Genomic DNA, 27,487 nt, shown 5'->3' on the forward strand with positions numbered 1-27,487 from the left:
AAGAGGAATTAAAATCTGGCTGCCTCCTCATCAGGTCTCCTAGAAGCCAGTTCTGAGAAATGATTTAGAGATAACCCTGCAGTTCACTACAAGAATTCCCCTGATATAAACCTTCAAAACAAACAGAGGGACATCTCTAATTTAAGTTATGGTTGTCGACAACACTCCTAACACAATAGATGTGGGAATTTAAAACTTACGGTCGCTGCAGTTTTATTCAATTGATATTTTGTGTTCATTAGCAGAGGATTTGTACGCCAGTGTTGCTGTTCCGCAACAGGAAAATCTAAACAACTACAGAGTACTCTACGACTACACTGCTCAGGTAAGGATGCAGAAATGCTGTTTCTCTTTGTTATTCATTCATGGGACGTTTGTGTTGCTGGCAAGGCCAACATTTATTGCCCATCCCAAATTGCCTTTAAACTCAGTGTCTTAGGACATAGAACATTACAGCACTGTACAGGCCCTTCGGCCCTCGATGTTGTGCTGACCTGTCATACCGATCTCAAGCCCACCTAACCTACACTATTCCATGTACGTCCATATGCTTATCCAATGACGACTTAAATGTACCTAAAGTTGGCGAATCTACTACCGTTGCAGGCAAAGCGTTCCATTCCCTTACTACTCTGAGTAAAGAAACTACCTCTGACATCTGTCCTGTATCTTTTGCCCCTCAATTTAAAGCTATGCCCCCTCGTGCTTGCCGTCATCCTAGGAAAAAGGCTCTCCGTAGCTATCCTATCTAACCCTCTGATTATTTTATATGTTTCAATTAAGTCACCTCTCAACCTTCTTCTCTCTAATGAAAACAGCCTCAAGTCCCTCAGCCTTTTCTCGTAAGACCTTCCCTCCATACCACACAACATCCTAGTAAATCTCTTCTGCACCCTTTCCAAAGCTTCCACATCCTTCTTATGATGCGGTGACCAGAACTGTACGCAATACTCCAAGTGCGGCCGCACCAGAGTTTTGTACAGCTTCACCATAACCTCTTTGTTCTGGAACTCGATCCCTCTATTAATAAAAGCGAAAACACTGTATGCCACTGTATGCCTGTGGCAACTTTCAAGGATCTGTGTACATGGACACCGAGATCTCTCTGCTCATCTACACTACTAAGAATCTTACCATTAGCCCTGTACTTTGCCTTCTGGTTACTCCTACCAAAGTGCATCACCTCACACTTGTCTGCATTAAACTCCATCTGCCACCTCTCAGCCCAGCTCTGCAGCTTATCTATGTCTCACTGCAACCTACAGCATCCTTCGTCACTATCCACAACTCCACCGACCTTGGTGTCGTCTGCAAATTTGCTAACCCATCCTTCTACTCCCTCATCCAGGTCATTTATAAAAATGACAAACAGCAGTAGACCCAACACGGACCCTTGCAGTACACAGGATGAACATTTCCTATCAACTACCACCCTCTGTCTTCTTTCAGCAAGCCAGTTTCCGATCCAAACTGTTATATCTCCAACAATTCCATTCCTCCGCATTTTGTACAATAGCCTACTGTGGGGAACCTTATTGAACGCCTTGCTGAAATCCATATACACCATATCAACCAGGTTATTCTCATCTACCTGTTTGGTCACCTTCTCAAAGAACTCAATAAGGTTTGTGTGGCATGACCTTCCCTTCACAAAACCGTGCTTACTATCCCCAATCAATTTATTCTTTTCTAGATGATTATAAATCCTATCCCTTATAACCTTTTCCAACACTTTACCAACAACTGAGGTAAGGCTCACTGGTCTATAATTACCAGGGTTGTCTCTACTCCCCTTCTTGAACAGGGGAACCACATTTGCTATCCTCCAGTCATCTGGCACTATTCCTGTAGACAATGACGAGTTAAAGATCAATGCCAAAGGCTCGGCAATCTCCTCCCTGGCTTCCCAGAGGATCCGAGCATAAATCCCATCCAGCCCAGGGGACTTATCTATCTTCACCCTCTGAAGGATTTCTAATACCTCTTCCTTGTGAACCTCAATCCCACCTAGTCTGGTAACCTGTATCTCAGTATTCTCCTCGACAACATTGTCGTTTTCTAGAGTGAATACTGTTGAAAAATATTCATTTAGCGCTTCCCCTATCTGCTCTGACTCCACACACAACTTACCACTACTATCCTTGATTGGGCCTAATCTTACTTTCGTCATTCTTTTATTCCTTAAATACCTATAGAAAGCCTTAGGGTTTAACCCTGATCCTATCCGCCAACAACTTCTCATGTCTTGCTGAGCTATTACAGAGTCAACCCCATTGCTGTGGGTCTGGAGTCACATGTAGATCAGGCCAACTAAAGACAGCAGATTTCCTTCCTTAAAGGAGTCAGGTGATGGTAAGGACTGCAGATGTCAGAAACCAGAGTCAATCGATGTGGAGCTAGAAAAGCACAGTAGGTCAGACAGCATCTGAGGAGACTGGAAGTCAACCTCTCAGGCTCAAACCCATCGTCAGGACTGGGGAGGGGTTGGAGAGCCCAGCAATAAATAAAGGGGGGGACAGGAGCTGGGGAGAGGGTAGGTGAGATTGAGAAAAGAGGATGCAGGTTGTTCTGGTTGGTCAGTGGGAAGGGTGGAGCGGTTAGGTGAGCAGGAAGATGGACAGGTTGAGGTTGGAGAGATTTTGAAGCTGGTGATGCATGTCTGGGTGTTATTGTGGTTGTTTAGTGGATAGGTGAGTTGGTAGGTGGACTGGTTAGGAGAGATTTTAAAGCTGGTACGGTCGATATTCACGCCATTGGGCTGCAAGCTCCTAGGGCGAAATATGAGGTGTTGTTCCTTCAGTTTACGTTTGGTTTAACTCTGATAGTGGAGGAGGCCAAGAACGGATATGCCACCCAGGGGAGTGGGAGGGAGAGTTAAAACGGATGGCAACTAGAAGGTCGAGCTGGTTGGTGCAGATGCTCTGCAAACTGGTCCCTGAGGCTGGGTTTAGTCTCTGGATTTTCAATAGCATTCCATGATCATTGTTAGTCACATTACTAAGGCTAGCCTTGAGTTACAGATTTTATTGATTTTGAATTTAAATGCCACAATCTGTGGTGGGATTTGAACCCAGTCTCCAGAGCATTATCCTAGGCCTCTGGATTGTGACTATGCCATCACCTCCCGACATCCTGGAGCAGTGGTCTGTATTTTTTTTCCAGTTTCTATTTGTTCTCCGAGTGTGGACAAGATTGGTGAGGCAGCATTATTTGTCTGTCTTCACTTGCCTGACAAGGTGTTATTGGCAATTGTGTGGGGTGAGCACCGCTTATTAGATTAGATTCCCTAGAGTGTGGAAACAGGCCCTTTGGCCCAACAAGTCCACACTGCCCCTTTGGAGCATCCCACCCAGACCCATCCGCCAATAGCCCGCACACCCCTGAACACTATGGGCAATTTAGCATGGCCAGTCCACCTACCCTGCACATCTTTGGACTCTGGGAGGAAACCGGAGCACCCAGAGGAAACCCACACAGACACAGGGAGAATGTACAAACTCCACACAGTTGCCCGAGGCTGGAATTGAACCCGGGTCCCTGGCGTTGTGAGGCTGCAGTGCTAACCACTGAGCCAACGTGCCGCCCTCTGGTTTGCTGAATCCCAGGAGGTTTACCTGGCGCTTTAGTTATGGGGTGTGTTTGTAGGAAGTGTTTCCAAATCCTGCTACAGGCCATCATGGGAGCGGGACCCTCTGCTCTCCTCCTGCCTGGATTTCCCAGGCTTTTGACAATTAACAACATTCTTTGCCATGAAAAGGTAGATGTACTGGTTGCCATTATCACTACAACAACTGAGAAATGGCATAACATGGAGGCAGTGTAGCCTCGTGTCCAGGGGCCTGCAGACAGACTGGAACTTATTGGTCACTTATTATCATTCTGGACTTTTTCACTGATCTTTATTCTTTTTTTTCAACCATGTAACAACACTTACTTTTTTCCCTCTGTAAGATTAGTACCTAGGTACATGTACCTAAAGATGGCACCATTAAAGGCAGCCATTGTAAAAACTTTTCACTGTACTCCTGTACTGGAGTAAACATTATAGTAAAGGATATTCTTTGCAATTAAATCTGAGCCCTCTCTGCTGTGGGCTGGCTACTGAACTACAAACTGGAACAAATAAAATACTTTTTAATAATAATTCTTGTTAAATAGCTAATTGGAATCAATACTAGGGTATAAAACACGTATCCTATTTCAAGTCTCCAGTGTAAGCATCAAGCACTCTGAGTAAATGTATAACAAGGTAACAGCTTGTCAGCATTTCTGGTCTGGTAACCCAGAGGCCTGGCTTAATGCTTGAGAGACACTAGTTCAAATCTCACCATTATTACCAGAGTAAATATAAATATAATAAATCTGGGTTTGAGAAGCAGGTTTCAGTGTCAGTAGAACTGTGGTTAAAAACTCATCTTGTTTAATAATGCCATGCAAGATGATTGACTGTCCTTACCCAATCTATCCTTTACCTGATTCCAGACTCAACAATGTGCTTATCTTACTGCTTAAATGACCAAGCATATGACTCAGTTGTATTTAAAGGAGACCGCTTGCCTTCACCTTCTTGAGGTCACATGGCACCAGGTTATAGTCCACCAAGTTTATTTGAAACCCAAGCTTTTGCAGCCAAGTCAGGCAGCACTCTGAAAGCTTGTGATTTCAAATAAAGCTGTTGGCCTATAGTGTCATGTGACTTCTGTGTCCACCCAGTCCAACACTGGCACATCCATAGCATGTTCACCTTCTTGAGGGCAGTTGGGGATGGGTAATAAATTCTGACCTTCTTAATGATGCCCACACCCTGTGAATGAATGGATCTGCCCACAGCACACGGACTGCAAGTGGTTTGAGGAGGAGGCTCATCATGACCTTCTCAAGGGCAACCAGAAATGGGCAATAAAATGCTGGCCCTCCCAGTGATGCCCAGATCCTTTGAGTGAATAAAAGGATTTAAAAAAAAGTGAAGCTTCTCCCTGCCCAAGAGTGGTCCTCAACTTCATCCTCTGTAAGAGAGTTCCATTTCCATTTGTCCCTTCGCTGATAATCCCTAGTGGTTCTTGAGTGAGACTACCACTGCGTGGAACACTAGTGGGCAGCTTGGTGCTTGGTGGCAACAGGACTGAAAATGCCCTACTCATTTCACTGGAGGAGCCTCGGTTAGATGGGTGGGAAGCTAATGTCACCTTTTTATTCCTGCCCCATCAGAACTGCGATGAGCTAGATATAACTGCCAATGACATCATCCAGATCACAGCTGAGAACGAGGACGGGTGGTGGACGGCGAATCGCAACGGAAGGTGTGGTCTAGTCCCAAGCACCTACCTGGAGAAAGCTTGAGAGTATCAGAGGCCGGCCAGCAATGTCAGTCCAGCTTCATGTCCCTTGGAACAGGTTGAGAGAAACAGTAATCCCTGAAGGTGGTTGGAGGTGCACATCAAGCTGTTGCAGTTTCAAAATCTGTGTGACATAGTTGGGTGGGAACATCCACAGCTTTATGAAATAAATTGATGTTTAACTGATATTTGAATGTCATCCCTGTGGCCTTCACCGGCTTGTGTTCCCTCACTTATTGGTCAGTTTCTGTGAAAAATACTTGTGAAATGATGCTTTGGTAGTCTATTTTAAACTCTGCTCGTCATGCTACGTGAATAATTGCAGTAACTAACCCCCTCCCGATCTTGAAATACCTAATTGTTTTCTTAGTGATCTGTCCAGGTGAGTGTTGTTGGTGGCACAGTGAGGAATGTAGCTTTTAGCATTTCTAACTCAGTGTAAAACTTCCTCATTCTCTAGCTCAATGCATTTCTCAAACCCTTACGTGTCTACTGCAGCAGTATTATATTTTACCATTTTCCCACAGTAACCATCCTGTGGGCCGTGTTGGGTAAATGATGAACTTGGGGCAGTTGTGTTTGCGGGTTGACATCACTGAGGCAAATGGAGAGTCCAGTGCTGAATTTAATACAAATTTCCCAGTCATTAAAGGCCTGATCCAGACTTGGTTCATTATTATCGCTTATTTTAGGAGTGCATTTTATTGTTTACAGGGCTTAGTTAGCTCAGCTCACCAGATCTATGATACTAACAGCATGGATTCAATTTTTGCACTGGCTGGGGTTACCGTGAAGGACACTCCTTCTCAACCTCTTCCCTCACCTAAGGCTTGGTGACCCCCAGGTTAAAACCCCACCAGTCACTGCTCCTTAATCAGAGGCTGGCACAATATTAACTTTACTGTTTATTCCTCTTCTACCAGTTCACATCCTTCACTCCCCAACCCAACTCTAGCAGATTTCCTGCTCTATCTTGTTGAGTTTTTAAATGTTTGTTTACAGGACATGGGCATAGCTGGCTGGGCCAGGATTTAACGTCATTTATGCTGCAGCTGTACAAAACTCTGGTGCGGCCACACTTGGAGTATTGCATACAGTTCTGGTCACCGCATTAAAAGAAGGATGTGGAAGCCTTGGAAAGGGTGCAGAGGAGATTTACTAGGATGTTGCCTGGTATGGAGGGAAGGTCTTATGCGGAAAGGCTGACGGACTTGAGGCTGTTTTCGTTAGAGAGAAGGTTGAGAGGTGACTTAATTGAGACATACAAGATAATCAAAGGGTTAGACAGGGTGGATATGGAGAGCCTTTTTCGTAGGCTAGTGACAGCGAGCATGAGGGAGCATAGCTTTAAATTGAGGGGTGAAAGATAGAGAACAGATGTCAGAGAGTAGTAAGGGAATGGAACGCTTTGCCTGCAACGGTAGTAGATTAGCCAACTTTAAGTACATTTAAGTCATCAATGGACAAGTATATGGACGTACATGGAATAGTGTAGGTTAGATGGGCTTCAGATCGGTATGACAGGTCAGCACAACATTGAGGGCCGAAGGGCCTGTACTGTGCTGTCATGTTCTATGTCAGTCCCCAATCACCCTGGAGAAGGTGATGGTGAGTTGCCTTCTTCAATCATTGCCATCCATGTGGGAGTACAGACAGTGACTGCACTGTTTCAGAGGGAATTCTGGGATTTTGACACAGCGACAATGAGTGAGTAGTCTCACAGTTCCAAGTCAGGATGATGTGCGGCTTGCAGGGGAGCTTGTAGATGGTAGTATTGCACTCTGCGTGCTGCTCTGCTCCTTGTAGATGGTGGAATTTGCAGATTTGGAAGGTAATGATGCCAGAAGTTAGGCCAAGAATCCTTGTCTATGACCCAATATACACAGTTGTTGGGGAAACCACAGTGCAGACTCTTGTGACTCTCTGTACATTTTGCACCCTTCCAATCTTGTCCTTATCTCCCTCAAGGGCATCAACTTTTTTGCTGGAGGCAGGTCACTCCAGTGGTTGATTGACCACAAGAGGCAACACATCTTTCTGTCCTCTTTCTGAGCCCTTTGTCCTCACCGAATCCCTTCTCCAGAAGGGATTTCTGAATAATCTGTGTAACTGAGTCTTGACAGTACGCAGGAGGCCATTTGGCCTACACAGTCTGTGCAGGAGCTATGCAAGCAACCCAGTCAGTCCCATTCTCCTGTAGCCCTGCAAGTCTACTTTTCTCATACCCATTCAATTTTGTTGTTCCCACCACCCTTGGATACAATGACCCTCAAGGTCTTTTTTTATCTTTCTATTGTATGCGAGCTGTAGCTGGGAGACACTGCTGTGTATCTCTCGTGTATTCTGTTTCTATGCTTGATGTGCTAATACCTTTCTAGAGTGAAACGATCAATTTTTAGATAAGCTTAGATTTGTTTTAGTATCAATTTGGAGCAGCTCGTTCACATAACAAACCCTGGGTATGTTTCCTGGTCTCCAGTTTTTGCATTTAAGCAACACTTGGTGGCTATTTTGCTGTTACAAACTTCTGGTTACACTTAACATTAGCTGTTTAATGGAGACATTTAAACTGGAAACTCTGTACACAGCTGCCTGTTACTGTGTATTTTCAAGCTTTTGGCCATTTGGTGGTGCAATGAAATGAGTCTTTTCCAAACCCACTTGCATATTTCATAATTAGAGAAAGACTTGTATTCGTCAAATAATTGTGAATGTACGTGTGTGTGTGTGTGTGTGTGTGATAATCACACCAAATACATTGAAATCTGTTCATATTTACTTTGTACATGGCAGGTGACAGATGCAGTATCATGTATAGAAAGGTGGATATAGTTTTCTATTATAACGTATAGTCAGTGTTTAAGTGAGCATGCCAGAGGAGTGTCCACAAGGTAATAGACTACTAGAAATTTTAAGGTATAGCCATGTAAATAGTGAAGGACCTAAACTAATATATAGCCACAATGTTTATTGGTGTCAACGGTGGCTTTTTCAAATGTGTCGTCTTGTGACCCACAATATTCTAAATAAAGTTTATAAAGGAGCTTCTTTTGCCATGAATATTTTTTTTTAAAACCATCACCAGCTCTGAAATGTTAACACTAATACTTTTCTTCACAGATGCTTAAGGACGGCTCGGTGGCTCAGTGGTTAGCACTGCTGCCTCTCAGCGCCAGGGACCCGGGTTCGATTCCACCCTCGGGTGACTGTCTGTGTGGAGTTTGCACATTCTCCCTGTGTCTGCGTGGGTTTCCTCCGGGTGCTCCAGTTTCCTCCCACAGTCCAAAGATGTGCAGGCTAGGTGGATCGGCCATGGGAAGTTGTCCATAGTGTCCAGGGATGTGTAACTTTAGGTGTGTTATAAGGTGATGAGTTTGGGTGGGTGCTCTGAGGGTCAGTGTGGACTTGTTGGGCCAAAGGGCCCATTTCCAGAGCGTAGGGATTCTATGATCTATGCTCCCAGACCCGCTGCACATTTCCAGCAATATCTGTTTTTGTTCCTGGTTTACAGCATCCGCAATTCTTTTAGCTTTTATTTAGTGAACCAGGTGAGATTTTTTTCTGACAATTGATAACGGATTTTAGTCATCAGTAGACTCTTAGTTCCAGATTTTTACTGAATTCAAATTCCACTATCTGTCATTTAGACTCCCCTTGTTACTTTCATAGTCAACTGCAGTTTATCGTCCAAGGCATAGACGTCACCAAAGTAAGCAGAAAGCAAACAGGAGTCATCAACCTGGTTAATTTTTATCCCAAGCCAATTGCAAGCTACAGGCTGAAATTTCTCTTCAACGATTGAAGTATTCACTGAAGTTCCTAAGTCCAAAGGGAGCTACAGCAAGCAACTATGAAAGCAAATGGTATGCTGCCTTGTGCTGTGAGGATTTGAGCACAGGACTATGGATGACTTCCTGGAATTGAACAGAGCTTTCAAGCTGTCCTGGAATGCTGTGTGCCATTTTTGGTCTGCTTACTTCAGGTTAGATAGACTTGCTCTTGAGGGACAAAAGTTCATCACACTGATTGCTAGAATTGGCAGGACTGTCAGTGAGAGGTGAATCGAGGAGACTGGGCTTGTATTCTGGGATGATGGGAACTGCAGATGCTGGAGATTCCAAGATAATAAAATGTGAGGCTGGACGAACACAGCAGGCCAAGCAGCATCTCAGGAGCACAAAAGCTGACGTTTCGGGCCTAGACCCTTCATCAGAGAGCTCTCTGATTAAGGGTCTAGGCCCGAAACGTCAGCTTTTGTGCTCCTGAGATGCTGCTTGGCCTGCTGTGTTCGTCCAGCCTCACATTTTATTATCTTGGACTTGTATTCTGTCGTGTTCAGAAGACTAAATGATTTCAGTGAAGCGTATGCTATCCTTACAGGATTAGGCAGGAAGGATGTTTCCACTGTCTTGGAGAGGTATGGTTTTAGAATCATAGACTCTTTACAGGGGGGGGGGGGAAAAGAGGCCATTCACCTCATTGAGTGTACACCAACCCTCCCCATAAGCCCACGTTTCCCATGGCCATTCCATTTAACCTGCACATGTATGGACTGTACAAAGTAGACCCATTTTCTCATTGACACAGGTAATATCTGACATCCCCATCACTCCTTTACCAGCGCCTGTGTCCCTTTAGGATCCTTTACTGTGTGGAGGCAGGCCATCCAGCCCATTGAGACCACACTGACCCTCCAAAGAGCATCCCACCCAGACCCAGCTTAGTGCTGTGTGAGGCAGCAGTGTTAACCAAATGAGCCACCATGTCACCCTTTGCTCTAGACACCCTCACAATCTGTTACAATTCTAGCTCCTCCCCTTCTATAAACATCATTTTCTAGCTCCTTTTCAGCTCCAAAAATATTTATACTAGATTTGAAAGTTAACTCTCTATTTCTCTCCACAATGCTGCCAGATCTGCTGAGTTTCTCAGCATTTTTTGGTTTAAATTTCCAATCTCCAGTATCCGTAGTATGTTGCTTTAAAAGTGAGATTGATGTATCTATTTCTTGCTGTAAAAAGCACAGTGAGTATGAGAGACGGAAGAAATCGTGGGGAGCAGGGAAAGAAGACAGGAGCGTGGTGGAGAGAGAACAGATGATGCTACAGGCCATTTTTACATTCACTTACCTTTGCCCTGTGAGGTCAGCACAGCATTGCAGGCCATTTCTACAATCCTCCTACCCAAAAGAATGCCCTGGCAGACCCCAGTTTGAGAATCATGGATCAACATTCAGGCTACAGTGGACAAAAGCCAGCCTGCCAACACTTTTACAGGAAACATGCCGTGTACAAGTTTGTCAACTTGCCGTACATGAGAAATCTTACCCTACATATTTCTTAACTGATATACAAGTGGAAATCAGGTCAGAAAGTTTGTATGCTTCAGAGACTGGTGCAGTATTATCACTTCTCAGGAATATCATGAGTAGGGGGTTCAAACACCCAAATAGAAACCTGTGGTCACGCATGATTTAACCATAGAGAGCATGTAGCTTAACATTCACAATCAATACTAGTGCAGAGCAGGATTCAAGTGTTTTCAAAATATCACTCCTATATCACCAACTGGAACACACAGATAGGGGGAGAAAAAGGAATTCGTTCATTTTAAAATATTTTAGACATTCCATGAGCGTGGCAAAGACCATCATTTATATAGAGGAAGCTGATGAGACATTCAGTGCAACATGCATGGTAGAGGAGAGAGAATAAAAATTCTTTTCATTTGGAATGTGCAGCTTGAAAAGGCAGTGTAGAACAGTGCTGCACAAGGACTGGCCCTTCAGCCCTTGTCTGTGCCAACCCATGATGCCACTCTAAACTAATCCTATCTGCCCACACGTGATCTGCATCCCTCTATTGTTTGTCTGTTCATGCAACTGCTAAATGTCTCCTAAAGGAAAAGCAGATTCATTTGAAAGTTACTAATGTGAATTCGATTAAATTTTTTTAAAGGGAAGGAGCAGGGGAGATGATAAAGATGTAGGAGCAGAAGTAGGCCATTCAACCTACTCTGCCATTTGTTGAGATCATCCACTTTTCTGCCTTTTGTCTGTAATCCTGGATTCTCGTATGGATTAAAAAAATGACTACCTTCGGTCTCAAATACATGACAATTTACAACCCTCTGCATTAAAGAATTCCACATGTTCACTGAAGAAATTCCTCAGCTCAGTTAAAAGCGAGACTCCTTACTCTGAGATGATAGTCTCTGGTCTGGATTGCCTCACTAAGGGAATGAGCCTTTCTGCATCAACCCTACCAACCCCGCTCAGAACCTTGTGTTTCAGCAAGTGTAACCCCTCATTCCTCTAAGCTCCAGTGAGTACATGCCCAATGTCTCATAAGATAGTCTCTCCATACTCAGGATCAACTTGGTGAACGTTTACTGGACTACTTCCAATGCCAGGATATCTTCCTGAAGATAAAGGGTGGGACTGACTGAGGAGACAGTGTATATTTAGAAGTGAGTTGTGTAAGTTGTAATTCTACTTTGCTTTACATTTGTGAAACTCATTCGAACGTAACAAGGCAACGTGAGGACCCTTCTTATTACATACCTTGGGAAAGCTTTCATTTCCCATGCTCTAGTTCAGTTGATCATGCTGTCCTGGGTGAGGTTGGAGTACATAATTTAAGACTTACAAGAAGTAAGTTCAGCTATTTACAAAAGATATCTGCCGTATCCCCGAGATGACTAACACAATATGGGAAAGAGAGAAACAGCTCTTTGGGCTGCAATTTGGCCTCTTGGAGCAGCTAAAGGAACATACCCTTGGAATGGGCTTCAGCAAAATACTGGATTCGGACAGATCTTGGAAGGGGCTGTAGTGACAAATGTCCACCCACAGGTGGTGACACAATCATAAAAGAGAATCACAGAATCCTTGCAAATGTGGAAGCTGGAAGCAGGTCATTCAGCCCATCCAGTGCACACCAATCCTGCGAAGAGCATCCCACGCAGACCCACCCCCTAGTCTTCCTGCAGAGCTCGCACATCCCTGGATATTATGGGCAATTTGGCAATGCCAATGCATCTAACCTGAACATCTTTGAACTGTCAGAGGAAATCCACGCAGACACAGGGAGAACATGCAAACTCTACAATCGCCACAGGCTGGAATCAAACCCAGGTGCCTGACACTGAAGCAGCAGTTCTAACCACTGAGCCACCATGCTGCCCTGTTCCCAGTTGTCCAATTCTTGGCAGCCACCACAAGAGAGTCGGAATGATACCACCTGCTGCTTTCTGTTCGCCTGTCTGTGGTTTCTCCCTTTAAAGGTGCTGGAGGTGAAAAAACAAAATCACAGATCCATCAGAACTGAAAGGTTACACCAATCAATAAACACTGAACTTGCTGGCTCTCTATTCTCCAGATGAGAGAAGATTGAAACATGACTGCAGATTAAACCCCTCTAATGTAAATGTAAGACGTTTTCACCTACAGGAGAAGCCAGGATTTGGAATCATAGATCACCAATAAAACCAATTAGGAATTCTGGAAAAATTGTCAACCAAAGAGAGTGGTGAGAGTTTGGAACCTGCTACTTCAGGAAGTGAATGAGGTGATTATCATTGTCGTAATTACTGAGGAAGCTGCATCGGAGGCGGCTGGTCTAGGGCACAAACACTGACACAGGTCACTTGGATCCATGATGAGAGAAGAAGTCACCCCAGTGTGAGACTGAAAATCTTGTGTTCCACATTAGATGATGGTGGCAGCACACACTTCTGAAAAAAAAACAATTTCTCCTGTATCTTGAGAAGTAGTCAGGTTTTTACAATAGCTATTACAATCCACATACTTGCAATCAACCAATAACTGGAATTATTTAATTCAATATAACTGGCATTTGAATTCATTAGCTGAATTACAAGTTAGTTACAATTACACTGTATATATTTAGAAGTGAGAAACTTGCAAGTAAATAAATTACAACTTTTCAAAAAAATTTGCAAACTGTAACAGTATTCCTCAATCTATATGCCACATTTTAAAATGGATTCTGCTAGCAAGCCTCATTCAGCTTTCTCATTGCAAACTTGTGAAGGTTTCTAAATTTTAAAAAGGAACATTCATCTTTATGTCTACGAATGCGTCTAGCTCAGACGCCATCCTGGGAAATTCTTGAACGTTAGCCTTTCTGGGTCGTAGGATGACAATGATGCTGCCCTCAAGGTCAGCCCTAATTAGAATAATTATCATGGATTTTCTTTAGAACAGACATTCCCATGAAATGCACCACACTCACTCATGGCATAAGGCTGGATCGTCAGTAACTTTCTCCCTTTTCCTTAGCTGTGCAGAACTGTTTTACAAGTGGCGTACATGAGCCTCCCAGATTCTTTGTAAAAGGTGACCTCTGACTCTCCTCTTTGAAAGGCAGATCAATCTATTTGTCTCGTAACTAAATCTTGCAGTAACTGAGGACCAATAGATTATCGGTCACTGAAAGAATGAAGTTCCCTTTTAACTAATATGTTGGAATTAAGCCACACCACACTCAATGTCAGCTCTCACAAGAATTCCCAAATATTAAACAACATTTAGGCAGTGTAGATTTAAATTCTTAGTACTTTATGAAACGTATACTGGAGTTTTGCAGTTCAAATGCACAAAATGATGAGCAAGAGGACAGGTTTAATCCCCAAATTTTAAAAAAAATATTCATGGGGTGTGGACATTTTGCTGCCAGTCACTAATTGCCCCTGAACTAAAGTGGCTTGCTCGGCCATTTCAGAAGGGAAATCAACCATGTTGCTGTGGGTCTGCAATCAGATGGAGAGATCAAGCAGAAGTGTCGGATTTCTTTCCCTAAAATTTGATTCATGAACCAGTCGGGGGTCATGGTTACCCTCAATATGACGAGCTTTCAACACCCGATTTGATTAATTTAATTTAAATTCTACAAGCTGCCAAGGTGAGATTTGAATGCATGCCCCAGGATCATTAATCTGGGGCTCAGGCTTACTAGTCTGGTGATCACTATCACTCCCCAATAGTGTACAGAGATACCTAATCACTAAGTATAGGGAGTGAGTGAGCTACCGTCAGCTACAGCACGTTCAGTGTTAGGAAGTGGTAGTAAAAACAAAATCAGCCATTACTCCATTCCTACTCATAGCCTTATGGTTGTAAGTGTACATGATGTGTCACCAGATTATGCTCACCTTAACATGCACTTACCCAATCATTGGTAACCATCATCCCTATCAAATAACTATCACCACTATTCAAGCGGAACCCTTCATGTTCCCTTTAATGCTAGGTCCTACAAACAGCCAAGTGGTGACCAGATAATCTGCCTTTAGTGATTATTGCTGAAATTTAGTGTACTCCAGGACAATTCACAAGAAAACCATTGTGAAACAGGAACAACAGTTATATTGGTATTTCTCATGAACAATCTTGATGAGCAGGACAAACATTTTTGACAAGTTCTGCACAATGATCATTTGCTTTCAGTGATGCTGATTCAGGGATAGGTTGGTCAGGACAGAGAAAACTTCCTTTTTACTCTTCAAACCTCCGTGGGACCGTTTTTGACAATGGCCAGGAAGGGCCTCAATTCAACATCTCATCAGAGACTCAGCACGTCAGGCAGTGCAGCTCTCCCCCAGTACTGCTCTTAAAAGGTCAGCCCTGATTGCAATCCTTAACTTCTCAAGAATGGATCTTGAGCCTACAATCTTTTGACTCAGAGGCAAAAGGTCAGTGGTCACTGAGGTACTGAGGAACCCATTTGGCCAAGGTATGTGGTCCTGGATGTGAAAAAGGCAGCGCATTCAACAATGGAGGCAATAGCTTAGTGGCGTTACCACTGAACTGCTAACCGAGACACCCAGGTAATTTTATTGGGGGGGGGGGGGGGGGGGTGTGGGGGGGAAGAGAGGAGAAACCATTTGGATCATACTAAATCACCTATAGTGCCCAGGTAAGGTTCGATGGATTAGATATGGGAAATGCACAAGTAAGGGAAGGGGTCTGGGGTGGAATGGACTTGTTGGGCCAAATGGCCTGTTTCCACACTGTAGGGATTCTACGAAACCTGCCATGGTAGATGATGGAATTTTAATTCCAGATATGTGTTGAATTCAAGAATCTAATGACTGGATCCATCGATTGTCAGAAAAACCATCTGGTTCACTGTTATCCTTTAGGGGAGGAAACTGCCATCCTTTCCTGGTCTGGCCTACGTGACCCCAGACCCACTGCAATGTGGTTGATTCTTAACTGCCCTCTGGGCAATAAATGCTGGCCTAGCCAATGATGCCATCATTCTGTGAATGATTTTTTTTAAATAAAGGCCAATAAATTGGAGAATAAAATGCACGAGTAATGGTATTTCTGGTAAAATCATGACAAAACATTTGAGACTTGAAGAAACTAGGAAGTCATGGGTGCACACTTGCAGATCATTACGGGATCTCTTCACAGCTGTACAGTCACAACTAGGACTGGCATGACAGGCAACCGTCATTTATTCACACCACCCTCTACCCCAATGTTAGAACCCAAACCCTACCCCCACCCAAATAAAACAAGTTAGTTGTTCCAATGTTTGTACATTCTCACAAGCTGACAAATTAAGTCCATTAGGAATACGATCTTTACAATAAAACAATGCAGCTTGAAGCCTGCCCTGCTGTAAAACAATAGATGACTCATACAAAGAACAGTTTTGTGTATAAGGTTGCTGCTGCTGCTGTAACAAAGTGGCTCAGAGTCTATTGAAAGTTCTAACCCTGGCACTAAACACAAAAGCATTGTGAACAATGGCACAAGTTGTAATTCCTGATTTTTACTTCCCATGACCCCGTGAAGCTGAGCTGTGTTTCACTGTGCCAGTCAGGCTCTCATCTCTCCAGTCACTCCTGATGCGAGCAGCATCTGCTTCAGTTCTCCGTTGCTGGAATGGCAGGTCCTGAATTCATCCCAGCCAGAAAAGGGATTGAACCCAGCGGTGTTGGCAGCAATCTGATTCACACCCAGTGACCAACCTCAGCAGAACCTCCTCTCATCTGCTTCTTGTCACCCAGAGTGCAGAGTTATTATGGTAACATATGCATTTATATTTGTGTTGTAGTCCAGAGTTATGGACAGTGAAGGTCCAGGGTCCACACGTGCCTGACCAAGAACGTAGCCATTGCTTACTATCAGCCACTGGTGTCAGAAGGATTCGAGGATTGAGAACACAGCCAGGCAGGTTGATGATTGCACCACAAGACCTCCAGCAGATTATTAGACTGAAAAGTGCTGGCAACAGAGCATAACCAACTTGCTAGATATCTTTTCGCACAAGTGTCAAGAATACTAACAAAGGGTATTTTTTCATAAAACCCCTACAGTGGAGAGAAGCCATTTAGTCCATCAAGTCTGCACCAACTCTGAAGAGCACCCACACAAACCCACACCCCTACCCTTTCCTTGTAAACCTGCATTTCCCATGGCTAATTACCCTGGTCTGCGCATCATTTAGACACCCCAGACAATTTAGCATGGCCAAATCACCCTAACCTGCACATCTTTAGACTCTGGGAGGAAACGAGAGCACACAGCAGAAACCCACACAGACATGGGATGTGTGTGCAACCTTCACAAAGACTATCATCTAAGGCTGGAATTGAACCCAGGTCTCTAGTGTTGAGAGGCAGCAGTGCTAACCACTGAGCTACCCTTTTCCTCCCACCTCACTTTGGTCATTCTCCCTTAACCCATCTCATGATATCACCATTACCATTACTCAAGGACCCACAGTGAAGCTTGAATAAATTAAAATAGGATGGTAATTTAACTTTAAGGTTCCCTGGTCTATATACAACTGTTCCTTGAGCTGACTCTACATTTGCTTACAAATTCAGTGGTTAAGATCGTAAACAGCGGCAGACTTAAAAATCGACGGTAAGGGTTAAGGTGGGGAAAAATTTGGTTAAATGTGGAAAGGAGAGAGAGAATTTTGGCCAAAGCCCTTTAAAATCTACATAACTGATAGCTGCTGATTATTAACAACTTGCTGGAGGCTTAAACAGCATCAGCGATACTAAAGCGTACATCTGTTGTAAGGGACAGCGATTGATTTAATAATGAAAAAGTATCACTTGATATCATGGCATGACAGTTTCTGGAAATTCAGTTAGAACCATGGCAACACCTTGTGTGCAAGTCTGTGTGTGCAGGAATTCAAGATAATTAGAATACTCTCCTTGTTGCCTGGTTGAGACTGCTACCAGCTGGGGAGCAAATTAAGAGACAGTATTTATGTAACACCCTTCACAATCTTTGATTATTCCACAGTGCTTTACAGCCAATTAAACAAAAATATAGCTGAATAATATAATGTTTAATATTAGAACTGTGGCAGCCAGTTTGCAGAGTTAGCTCTCACAAAGTAGATTAAAAGATGTAAGGAAAGGGAGTCAATGCAGTGATAGTAGGAACTGCAGATGCTGGCAAATCTGAGCTAACAAGGTGTAGATCTAGATGAACACAGCAGGCCTAGCAGCATCAGAGGAGCAGGAAGGCTGACACTTCAGGCCTAGACCCTTCAGAAATTTCTGAAGGGTCTAGGCCTGGAATATCAGCCTTCCTGCTCCTCTGATGCTGCTAGGCCTGCTGTGTTCATCTAGATCTACACCTTGTTATATCAGGGAGTCAGTGCAGTCCACTTTGATAACCTGTGGAACAGGTGCAAAAGAAAACCCAAGTGCAAAACACAGGACGTGCAAGAGGGTGGAGAAGCTTGGAGGGCAGCATTTGTGACAGCCTGAAATAGTGCAGATGGTCTGTGCGCGACTCAATCAGGACAACAAGACTCATTCACACAACAGCATGTGACAACATTAAACATTGAATGTGGGGAAAAAAAACCAAGGCTCGCTCTTTACAGAGGATCAAAGAAAATGAAAAACTAAAGAAGGGAAAAGTAGTGGTTTGGTAAGAGATGTAGGTCTTACAGCAAGAAAATATTCAAAGCTTGAGCAATTTATGGGTGTGATGAGAAAATGTAGTCAACTTAAAAATTAGGCTGTTGGAATTCTGATTTTTCAATAATAGGGGCAGAAAGCATAGTTGAAAATTAGTTCAATCTAAACACAGTACAGAAAACCACTCAATAATAAATAAATATTTGCTATAACAAGATGAGAAGCAAGGATATGGAGATCATTCAATACAACTTGGCTTCAACATGATGGCTAATGTAGAGAGGATGAGCTTTGCCAAATTCAAATGGGTTTCATCCTATTCCTCCAAATGATGCACGCAGTTACCTGCTAACAGAAGAGCAGAGGCAAAAGCACTAATTACAATGAAGGCTGTGTTATAAGTCAGTGTGCTGGAATGGAATGGACCTATGTTCTTTGGAACTTAAAGAGGGGAACTAATTTTAAACATATGGCACTGTCAGAAGGTTCAGACGGCAGATGCCAATAGGCTGTTCTTCTCTAGCTGGAAAGCCTAGAATTAGGAGTTAAACGTTTAGAATGACAGGGTGGCCTTTTAGAACAGATAGAGAAATTCCCTTCCCTCAAGTGCTGAGATTCTTCATAACTCTCGACCCCAGAGAAATGCAGTTGCGTTGTCACGAGGATATTTAATGTTGAGCTGGACTGATTTTTAGGCACACGAGAAATGGGAGATACGGGTAGAGTTTAGGAAAGAGAAGTGGAGCAGAACCCCAGCTGTGATCTTATTGCATGGTGGAGCAAGGTCACCAGGGGTATTACGGCCCAAGTCTGCTCCTAGTTATTACTACAGTGTTTTTATGGAGCTATCACTTTCAATTGGCTGTTCCCCCAGTGAAATTCCAACCACTGCAAAACACTATGCTCCACATGAGCATACAAATGAATAGGCCATACTACCATACGTTCCAGTTCAACATTTCCACTTTACAGAGAAACTACCCTTTGTCATGTTACTATATTGACAATTAATTAGATCTGAAGCAGTGATCATTTCTCCCCAGATGCTGCTCAAGAGTAACTCTATTCTATTTCCAGTTATTAACCCTGTTTTATATGAACTGACATCCACAAACTAATGCACTCAGCACTATTACTCATGAGAGGAGGCTTTTATCTCAGCAATAATAATTGAACTGATTGGATTATTGTCAGATTAAAACAAAAAGAAGATGTCCCCCCACATTGCACCACAAATTGCCTTTAAAATGCTCCACCATCTGGGCCACAACACGTCGTATGTTTACCGATTCAGACTGAATCTGTAGCCTGCCTTTTTGGTAGTGGTTACAAGATGACAAAATCAAAATGGCTTCAAACAATAGATGAATGATGCTACCCTGTAGTTCTAAGCTCCTCCTCACAGATTTGAAGCCTACTTGTAACTAGTTCAGAGATATGCTATCTTTGTTTTGATTATATTCTCCTAATAGTATTTCTGGCTGAACTTTGAAGACCTTTGGGGTAGCCCCAAGTTGTATTAAAGACAAATCAAGTATTTTTGCTTCATAACCATTAGCAGTCATACTTTGTGCTACCAAGAATGTGTCTCCACTCAAGGCTAAAACATCATTAGTGAGTAGATGGACCCCTTGATGGCCAGACCTCCAGCAAAGTCTCCTACTCTTAAATCATGTCATGGGACTTTATTGGTTTATTTGTCTCATCCAAAAAAGGTACTTTGAAAAGAGCACAATTTCCTGGGAAGTGTCATCTTAGGTTTCATACTCATGTTTCCGGACTTCAGTCAAACACATGCACTAGCAATAGGCTTAATATTGTAGAGAGGAGCTCTTCAAGGTCCCTAGTTAACTACCTTCTGCATGGACCCTATGCATGCTGTACTGTCTAACAAAGATTTTTCAGCAATAATATAGGTAAGAGTCAAATTCCCATGTCTCCAAATCATGTGAAAGTGTACTAAATGGGTTTGTAAGAAGATTGTTGTGTCGTGGTAATGTCACTGGATTAGTAATCCAGAGGTCCAGGCTAATGGTCCGGAGCTACTGTTTCTAATCCCACTATGGCAGCTGATTCAACTGATTAAAACTGGAATTGAAAACTAGTATTTCTAACTACAAAACCGTTATTGATTACCCAAAAAATCAAATTCATTAGTACAAATGAGTAGGCCATACAACCCTACCAACCTGTTCCACCATTCAAGATCCAAAACATTCCAGTTCAGCATTTCTACTTTACAAGAGAAACTACCCTTAATGTCATGTTACAATATTTGTTTCTTGTGGGAAAGTACTTTTGTTCATCTAATCACATTTAAAACCAAATAACACAACAACTTTAGTTTCAACAATCTTTATTTATTTTCATTAATTCAGTTCACATACCCTATCCTTGCTAAAAGATTGCATTATTTCAAGGGACATCATAAAACTTCTCATTGGAACTCACTACACAGACAGCAAACTGGAAAAAATACTATACAATGTAAAATATTTTGATAGTACACATTAAAACAAAATTCAGTTTATAGGCTAAGGACAATAAAGTTAATGCTTAAACCTTGGAAGATCAGTCTCAAAATGCTCTTCAGTTAGCGATTACAGTTTCCTTGATTGCTACAGTTTTAGTAGTCATTTTTGTACAGTTTACTTTCTAGTTATACAGGGTCTCTCAGTACACCCATTAAGTGTGCACTTTCGTGCGAACTAAACCCAGCAGCTTGGACTGTGAAATGTGCTTTAGATTTACTTGATATATACAAAAGAACCACTTCAATGCCATAAACCCAGTTTGAACTTTCCAACAGTGGAAATGGCAGATTGAGGGGATGAGGATAAAGGGGGTGAGAAGGGGGAAGAGGGGAGAACAGAACACCCAGGCAACAGCTTATGCATAGGTCCCTCCAGGGATAAGGGGCTCGTAGGCAAGATCCCCACTCCGCCTGCACAGCACAACGAAAGCACACAGCATGCCCAGCAACTAGGAAGAAAACAGCAAATATTACTGGTGACCCACATATAAAAGCAAAGCACCTTCAGTAGTCACTCAAAGACAAACTTCATAACCGTTTCATTTTGCTTTCCATTACAGTGGCTTCCTGCTTACATGAGCATACAATGCAGTCTTATAAAAGAAATATTCTCAGAACTGCAAGGGCAGTTACACAGCTTAAATTTCACATCTGATCAAATAAGAACACAAGCCAAATGGCAAGAAAGGACATTTGGCCCAATTTAATCAAACACAAAGCCTGTCCATTTTAAGCATTTAATTAGTTCTGGAATGAAAATCAAAATCTCTGCCTCTACATTTTTGCCCATTTCTAGAGGTGACCCATTAATCAGTCAAATATAAAATTTTCCAATCAATCTTAAATTTGCCTTTTAACACAACATTGCAGCAACTTACTTTCCCCAGTGAAAATGCCAATGCATAGGCCAGAATGTACCTAACAGTGCTGTTTGAGGGGCTGGATTGACATTATCTAATAGTATAATCATCAATTACACACAGCAGCACCCTGACCAACATGGGGATTGTTGGAAAATGGGATTTCAAATACAGGTGGGCATATTGCAGACAAGAGTCAAGCTTTTAAGCATTGTAGCTCAGTTCACATCAGCATGAAACAATACCCTACAGGTACACATCAATCTGGCTTAGAAAACTCATGTCTGAGCCCGAGCTTAGAATTCTGAATTATTTGAAATCTTCACATTTATTACAAGGAGATGAAGCTTAAAACCTCTGCATTTAGTTACAGGATTCACAGAGTTTTACACATATATTCCAGGATTTTACAATAACTAAAACAGTCAGAACATCTAAGCATTCTTTGATTTCTGCACTTCAAGCAGAACTGAGGGCTAGCCAAATGAAGACTATGAAATGAAATGAATTGAACTGGATGTTTCAGAAATCTTGATTTCTCAAAAAAAATGCTCCATTAACCTCATTATAGGGATCATGCGTCAACCAACAGTTAGCATCCTTATTGAGATAAGCTTCTGACAGCCAGAACATAATCCCATGTAAAATTGAAAACTTATTCAATGCTGGGGATTGATCAAGACTGTAAAGAAATAGGTAGGTTCAGATAGTAATCAACCTGATTCAGCTTTACTCAGGCAGCTGGCAAAGTAACAAGAAAGCCTTCCAATCCTGCCTTGTAATCATTTAGAAAGTTCAAAATCCTGGTTGGTTAGAAATATACAAGCAAATTGCATCAAAATGGTGGTCACACCTCAACTCTTCAGTATTGGAAAGGCAATAAATTATGCACTCAAAAGGATTTAAAAAGTTAGCTTTAAAAACAACAATAATAAAATGTTATTTGGTGTACAAATGGGCCTCTACAACAGAGGGGACCTATAATTTTCTGAAAATCAGTTTTTGGTTCACAACTTAATGACTGCAATTTCAAATTTTATGAGGCGGAGTGGGCGTAGAAGAGGAAGAGACAATTGTACAATTAATGAAGCACACCTATGGAACTACAGGTTAAGGCAAGTCTAAACAACATTTAAAGTAATAAGAATAACCTTTCCTCCACTTTGTAATGTTTTCACTGAACTGGTTTGAACACTTTCTAAATGCATTTACCATAACCTTCCAAAAAAAATGAGAGAGACTGGTGAAGGCCAAGTCATTGAGTGCATTGAAGACATCAATAGAAACGTTACTGATAGGAAAGGGGAACAAGATTTGCAGGGAGAATTTACAGGGAGAAGACTGGAGAATGGAGTATGAGAAACATCAGCCACAACTGAATGACAGAGCATATTCAATTATCCAAATGGCCACTCAGTTTCCTGAGGTTCCGCGTACATTGATTGGAGTATTAACACACTGATTTCCAGATTTGGAAAACTAGGGGATCCATACACCGAAAACAAAATGTTTAGAGGCAGAATGGGTCACTGGCTGTGCTTGCATTAATGCCCAACCCCCTCACTGGCCTCAAAGTTGTGGTATGCCAACTTCTAAAATTATTGCTGTTCATGCGGTCTAGGTACACCAAGAGCACTGTTGGGAAGGAAGTCAAAATTAAGTTAGTGAAAAGCAAATTTGGACAAAACTACAAAGGAGTCAATTCAGACGTTCATTTCGCAAGAGCAAATACAAAGAGAAGGCATAGCTAATCAAATGACAAATGTGGGATAAACAAACAACTCACTAACTTTCCATTGTTGGTGATGGACAAGATGAACTTTAAAACTTCAAGGCTTTTCAATCATCAGCTTCTATTGAAATACTTCCAAAATTTTGTGCATTTGCCATAAGGCATTTGAGGTTTTATTGTAAAGTTTCATTTCCATTTCCACATTAAAATTAGCAAGGCATTGAAAACATTTCAGATCTAAATGTCACTCATTAGTAGAACTTAAGTAAAACTCCTTTCTACACTTGGACACAAATTAGAAGACCATTCTATTAATTCTGCCTGCTGACTAAAATCACAACGATATCCTCAAATTACCAACTCTTTGTAAATAGGTCCAGCACTTTGCAGCCTAACATTAACTACACTGGTTCAATAGGTGTTACAACTCAGTTCCAAGCAAAATAGATCAGGCAAATCATAGACCAGTGTCACCTGATTCACATTTGTAAATGTACAATTTCATGCTGCACCACAATTCAATGTCTTCTCCTGTTCTGGTCAGGAACAAAGTCACTACACAACTCTTGAAGCAAGGCCAGGTTGAAAGTTGGAAGTTGGAAGATGGAAGATCCTGTGTGTCAATTTGTCCGTCTCTCCCAACCGACAGCATCTCATTGCACACGTGGCAAGTTCTGTGCATGCACAGATGTTGAAATGCTTGCCCAGTTTAAAAAAGGCAGCATCCAAATAAGCACAAATACGTATGAGCAAACAGGAGTTGGGGCAGAACAATGGATCACTGGTCAGCACTGCTGCCTCAGTGCCAGGGACCCGGGTTCAATTCCACCCTTGGGCAACCGTGTGGGGAGTTTGCACATTCTCCCCGTATCTGCATGGGTTTCCTCCCACAGTCCAAAGACATGCAGGTTAGGTGGACTGGCTATGTTAAATTGCCTGTAGTGTTCAAGGGATGCCTAGATTAGGAGGGATTAAGGGGATGGGTCTGGATGGGATGCTCTGAGGGTATTGTGGACTTGTTGGGCCAAAGAGTCTGTTTCCACACTGCAGGGATTCTATGACAGAATAGAATGACTTCATTGGTAGAGGTACTGCATAAATCGCACTGAGCATGCTTTCAGGGTGTCAGCATTCACTAAAGGAACCAATATTTCATGAAACTGTTTTACTGGATACTCACACCATTATTGCAAGTTTCAACTCAACATACCCAGTGAATGGATGATAAACAAAGGAAAAGGTATATCTTATCAAGTCTGGCAGATTCCATGGAAAGAAAAAAAAGTGTAAAAAGTTCCAGGTTGATAACCTTGAATCAGAACCTGATACGTTCACTCTGCTTTTCTCAACTGATGCTGCACAACCTAGTATTTCCAGGAATTGTTGGTAGATATTTCAGATTTATAGCACCATAGTATTTTATAGTGTTGTATGTGCACATTGGAGGCAATGCTGTATTCAGTGGGCCTGAAAAGTATGCAAAAAAAGTCAGATCAACCACAAAACTGCATTAACATGGGATGTCTATTTATCACAGGTCTCAACCTTCAGTTTCAGCCAACTGTCCCAAGTGTTCCAACAGAAAATCAAGCTTTGTGAACAACTTAAATCATAAATAGAAACACCTCATTAGATAAGACCAAACAGCCTGCCTTAAGATACCACAGTCCTATTCAAGGAGTGAACAATTCTTAACATTTCTGCCTCAACTCGTACCATTACAGGTGATAGCAAATCAGAGATACAATGACTAGGTATGTGCAAATCAATGACAGAGGCCTGAAATTTGTAAGTTATTGTTTCTAAGATGCACAAAGGGCATGGCAAGGCACTGTTGAATGCAGTTCTCTTCTCAGCATTTGGATAAATCTCTAAGTCAAAAGGAGGTTCCTCTCTAAGACAGGAAAATAAAGATGTTAGAGATTGGTGGGGGCAGGGTGATGAAAAACTACAAGCCACCCAAGAGAGAATTTTCAATTGTTCCATGCAGAGTTATTCAGTCACCCAAGGGTGAGTCACACAACAAATCAAACTGGTAAATAACATTGAGTAGACTACAATGCTAAAAAAGGGGGATACTCATGTCATCTCTTCAATCTTTCCCACACCCCGAATCAAATTGCAAGCAAACTGCTGCAGGCCAGCTGCCCATCAGCAAAGCAAAGCAAAGCAAAGCAAAGCAAAGCAGTCACTAGAACAAAAGATCTGCTTTTGAAGCCTACTGCAAAAGTGGCAAAAAAACCCCATTTTGATGTGGACCTAGTTAGGCATCAACAAGTTTTGCAAAACTACAATAATAAATTAAGATAAACTCTTACAGATCCATAAGAGATAGTTGGGGAAAACAAAAAGTAGAGAAGGGGGCAACTTTTAAAACAAGAGCAAGTTTAAGGCTGCATTTCAGGATAACAGTATTGATCAGTTAGCTTGTTGTAATGTGGGATTGGAATAAAGGGAGCTGCATGTACAAACACAATAGGAGTTGGCTACTCAACCCCACCACCCTCACCTCCATAGCTTGTTTTGCTATTCAATGAGATCATGATTACTGATCTGGGGTTACAAAATTTTCCTGCTCCTTGGCCTGCTGTGTTCATCCAGCTGTACACCTTATCTCGATCGCTGATCTGATTGCCGTCTTTACATTCCCACTTAATCATGGTTATTCACCCTATACATGCCCCTCAGGACTTTTTAAACCTTTATAAAAAGGACAAAGGACAGTCAGCCTCCAATGCTCTAAGGGAAATAGCCCCATCCTACTCAGGCTCTCCATCTAGCTCAAATTCTCCAACCCTAGCAACATCCTTGTAAATCCTTTCTGAACCCTTTCAATTTTAATGACAGCTTTTGTATTGGAAGCTACCTCAGCAACTATGTCTCAACAAGGTTACTTCCCATTCTGAACTCCATTTGATATTGGCTAGTCTGCCCAATCTTTCCTCTTGATGCCTCTCCACATCCAAGATGTTGGCTGAGCCTTCTTTGAACTGCTTTAACACACTTCATTTCTTATACAAGCAACCAACTATGCACAACTCCAGATGTGGCCTCACCAACCCCCATATGACTGTTGCAAAACATCCCCAATTTATTTTCCACTCCCCATGGAACAGGCAACAGCATTCAATTTGTGTTTCTGATCACTTTCTGTACCTGCATACTAACAGTGATTCATGTACCAGGATCCTTCTGTACCTCAAAATTTCTCCACTTAAAATATGCTGTTTCTATTCTTGTTGTCAAAATTGACAAGGGTACTATTTTTCCCTCTTATACTCCACTTGCAAATTTGGTTCTGACATCTACATCATTGATACAAATTGCAAATAACTGAGGTCCCAGCATGGGCTAACAGCATACTACTTATCCTGCCAACCCATTTACACCAGCCATCAGGTTCCTATTAGCCAGCCAGTCCTCTTCATTTATTTTACAGCATGAACTCTTACTTTGTATAAGAACTTTTGACATGGCACCTCACCAATTCCTTTCTAGAAATCTCAATTGATTACCTCATGTGGTTCCTAGTTATCTTTGTAATTTGTTATTTTCAAAGGCAGCTAATACATTAGCCAAACTTGATTGCCTTTTCACAAATTATGGTAACTCCACACAATTGCATTGAGATTTTCTAAATAACCTGCCATTATTTCTAATAAAATCCAGCATTCTCCTTATGATAAGTGTCAGGTTAACCGGACTGTAGTTCCTGGCATTCTAGTTCCCTCCTTTCTTGGTTAGGAGACTTATAACCACTATTTCCCTACCTGATGAAACTTGTCAGAATCTACAAAATTTTGGGAAATTAAAACCAGCAGCAGCCATCTTTTAAAGTCTTAGAATTAAATCTGTCAGAACCAGGAGATTCTGATTTTTGTTCCAACTCTCAGTACCTTTCCCTGGTAATTATACAATTACTCATGCCCTTTCATATTCTGATTTGTAATAATTGGTCAGATGTTACCCATATTCTCTGCAGAAGAGAAATGTAAAATCCCTGTTCAGATCATCTGCCATTTCCCATCAGACACTCTTTCAAGGACCAATACCATTTTCTCTTCCTCCTTTCAAATATTTGCAGAAACTGTTTTTTATA

At 42.1% G+C, this 27,487-nt stretch overlaps 2 protein-coding genes across 6 annotated transcripts in view; one reads left to right on the top strand and one right to left on the bottom strand.

The window, feature by feature from the left end:
* pstpip1a (proline-serine-threonine phosphatase interacting protein 1a) overlaps positions 1 to 8,377 on the top strand; it is a 113,380-nt gene extending 105,003 nt beyond the window's left edge. For 3 of the 5 annotated variants that reach the window (XM_048520456.2, XM_048520458.2, XM_048520460.2), the window contains 2 exons: positions 243 to 325; positions 5,209 to 8,377. In XM_048520456.2, the coding sequence (XP_048376413.1) occupies positions 243 to 325; positions 5,209 to 5,340 (215 nt within the window). In that variant the 3' untranslated portion in view covers positions 5,341 to 8,377. The remainder of the gene's footprint in view (positions 1 to 242; positions 326 to 5,208) is intronic. The other 2 variants (XM_048520457.2, XM_048520459.2) reach the window with 1 other exon arrangement.
* Positions 8,378 to 20,602: 12,225 nt separating this feature from the next.
* The window catches only part of LOC125446869 (tetraspanin-3), a 43,965-nt gene continuing 37,080 nt past the window's right edge, over positions 20,603 to 27,487 (bottom strand). The window contains exon 7 of the mRNA XM_048520833.2: positions 20,603 to 21,245. Within this exon, the coding sequence (XP_048376790.1) occupies positions 21,153 to 21,245 (93 nt within the window). The 3' untranslated portion in view covers positions 20,603 to 21,152. The remainder of the gene's footprint in view (positions 21,246 to 27,487) is intronic.

This window comes from Stegostoma tigrinum, chromosome 36 (genome assembly GCF_030684315.1).
Source record: "Stegostoma tigrinum isolate sSteTig4 chromosome 36, sSteTig4.hap1, whole genome shotgun sequence".
Classification (NCBI taxonomy): domain Eukaryota; kingdom Metazoa; phylum Chordata; class Chondrichthyes; order Orectolobiformes; family Stegostomatidae; genus Stegostoma; species Stegostoma tigrinum.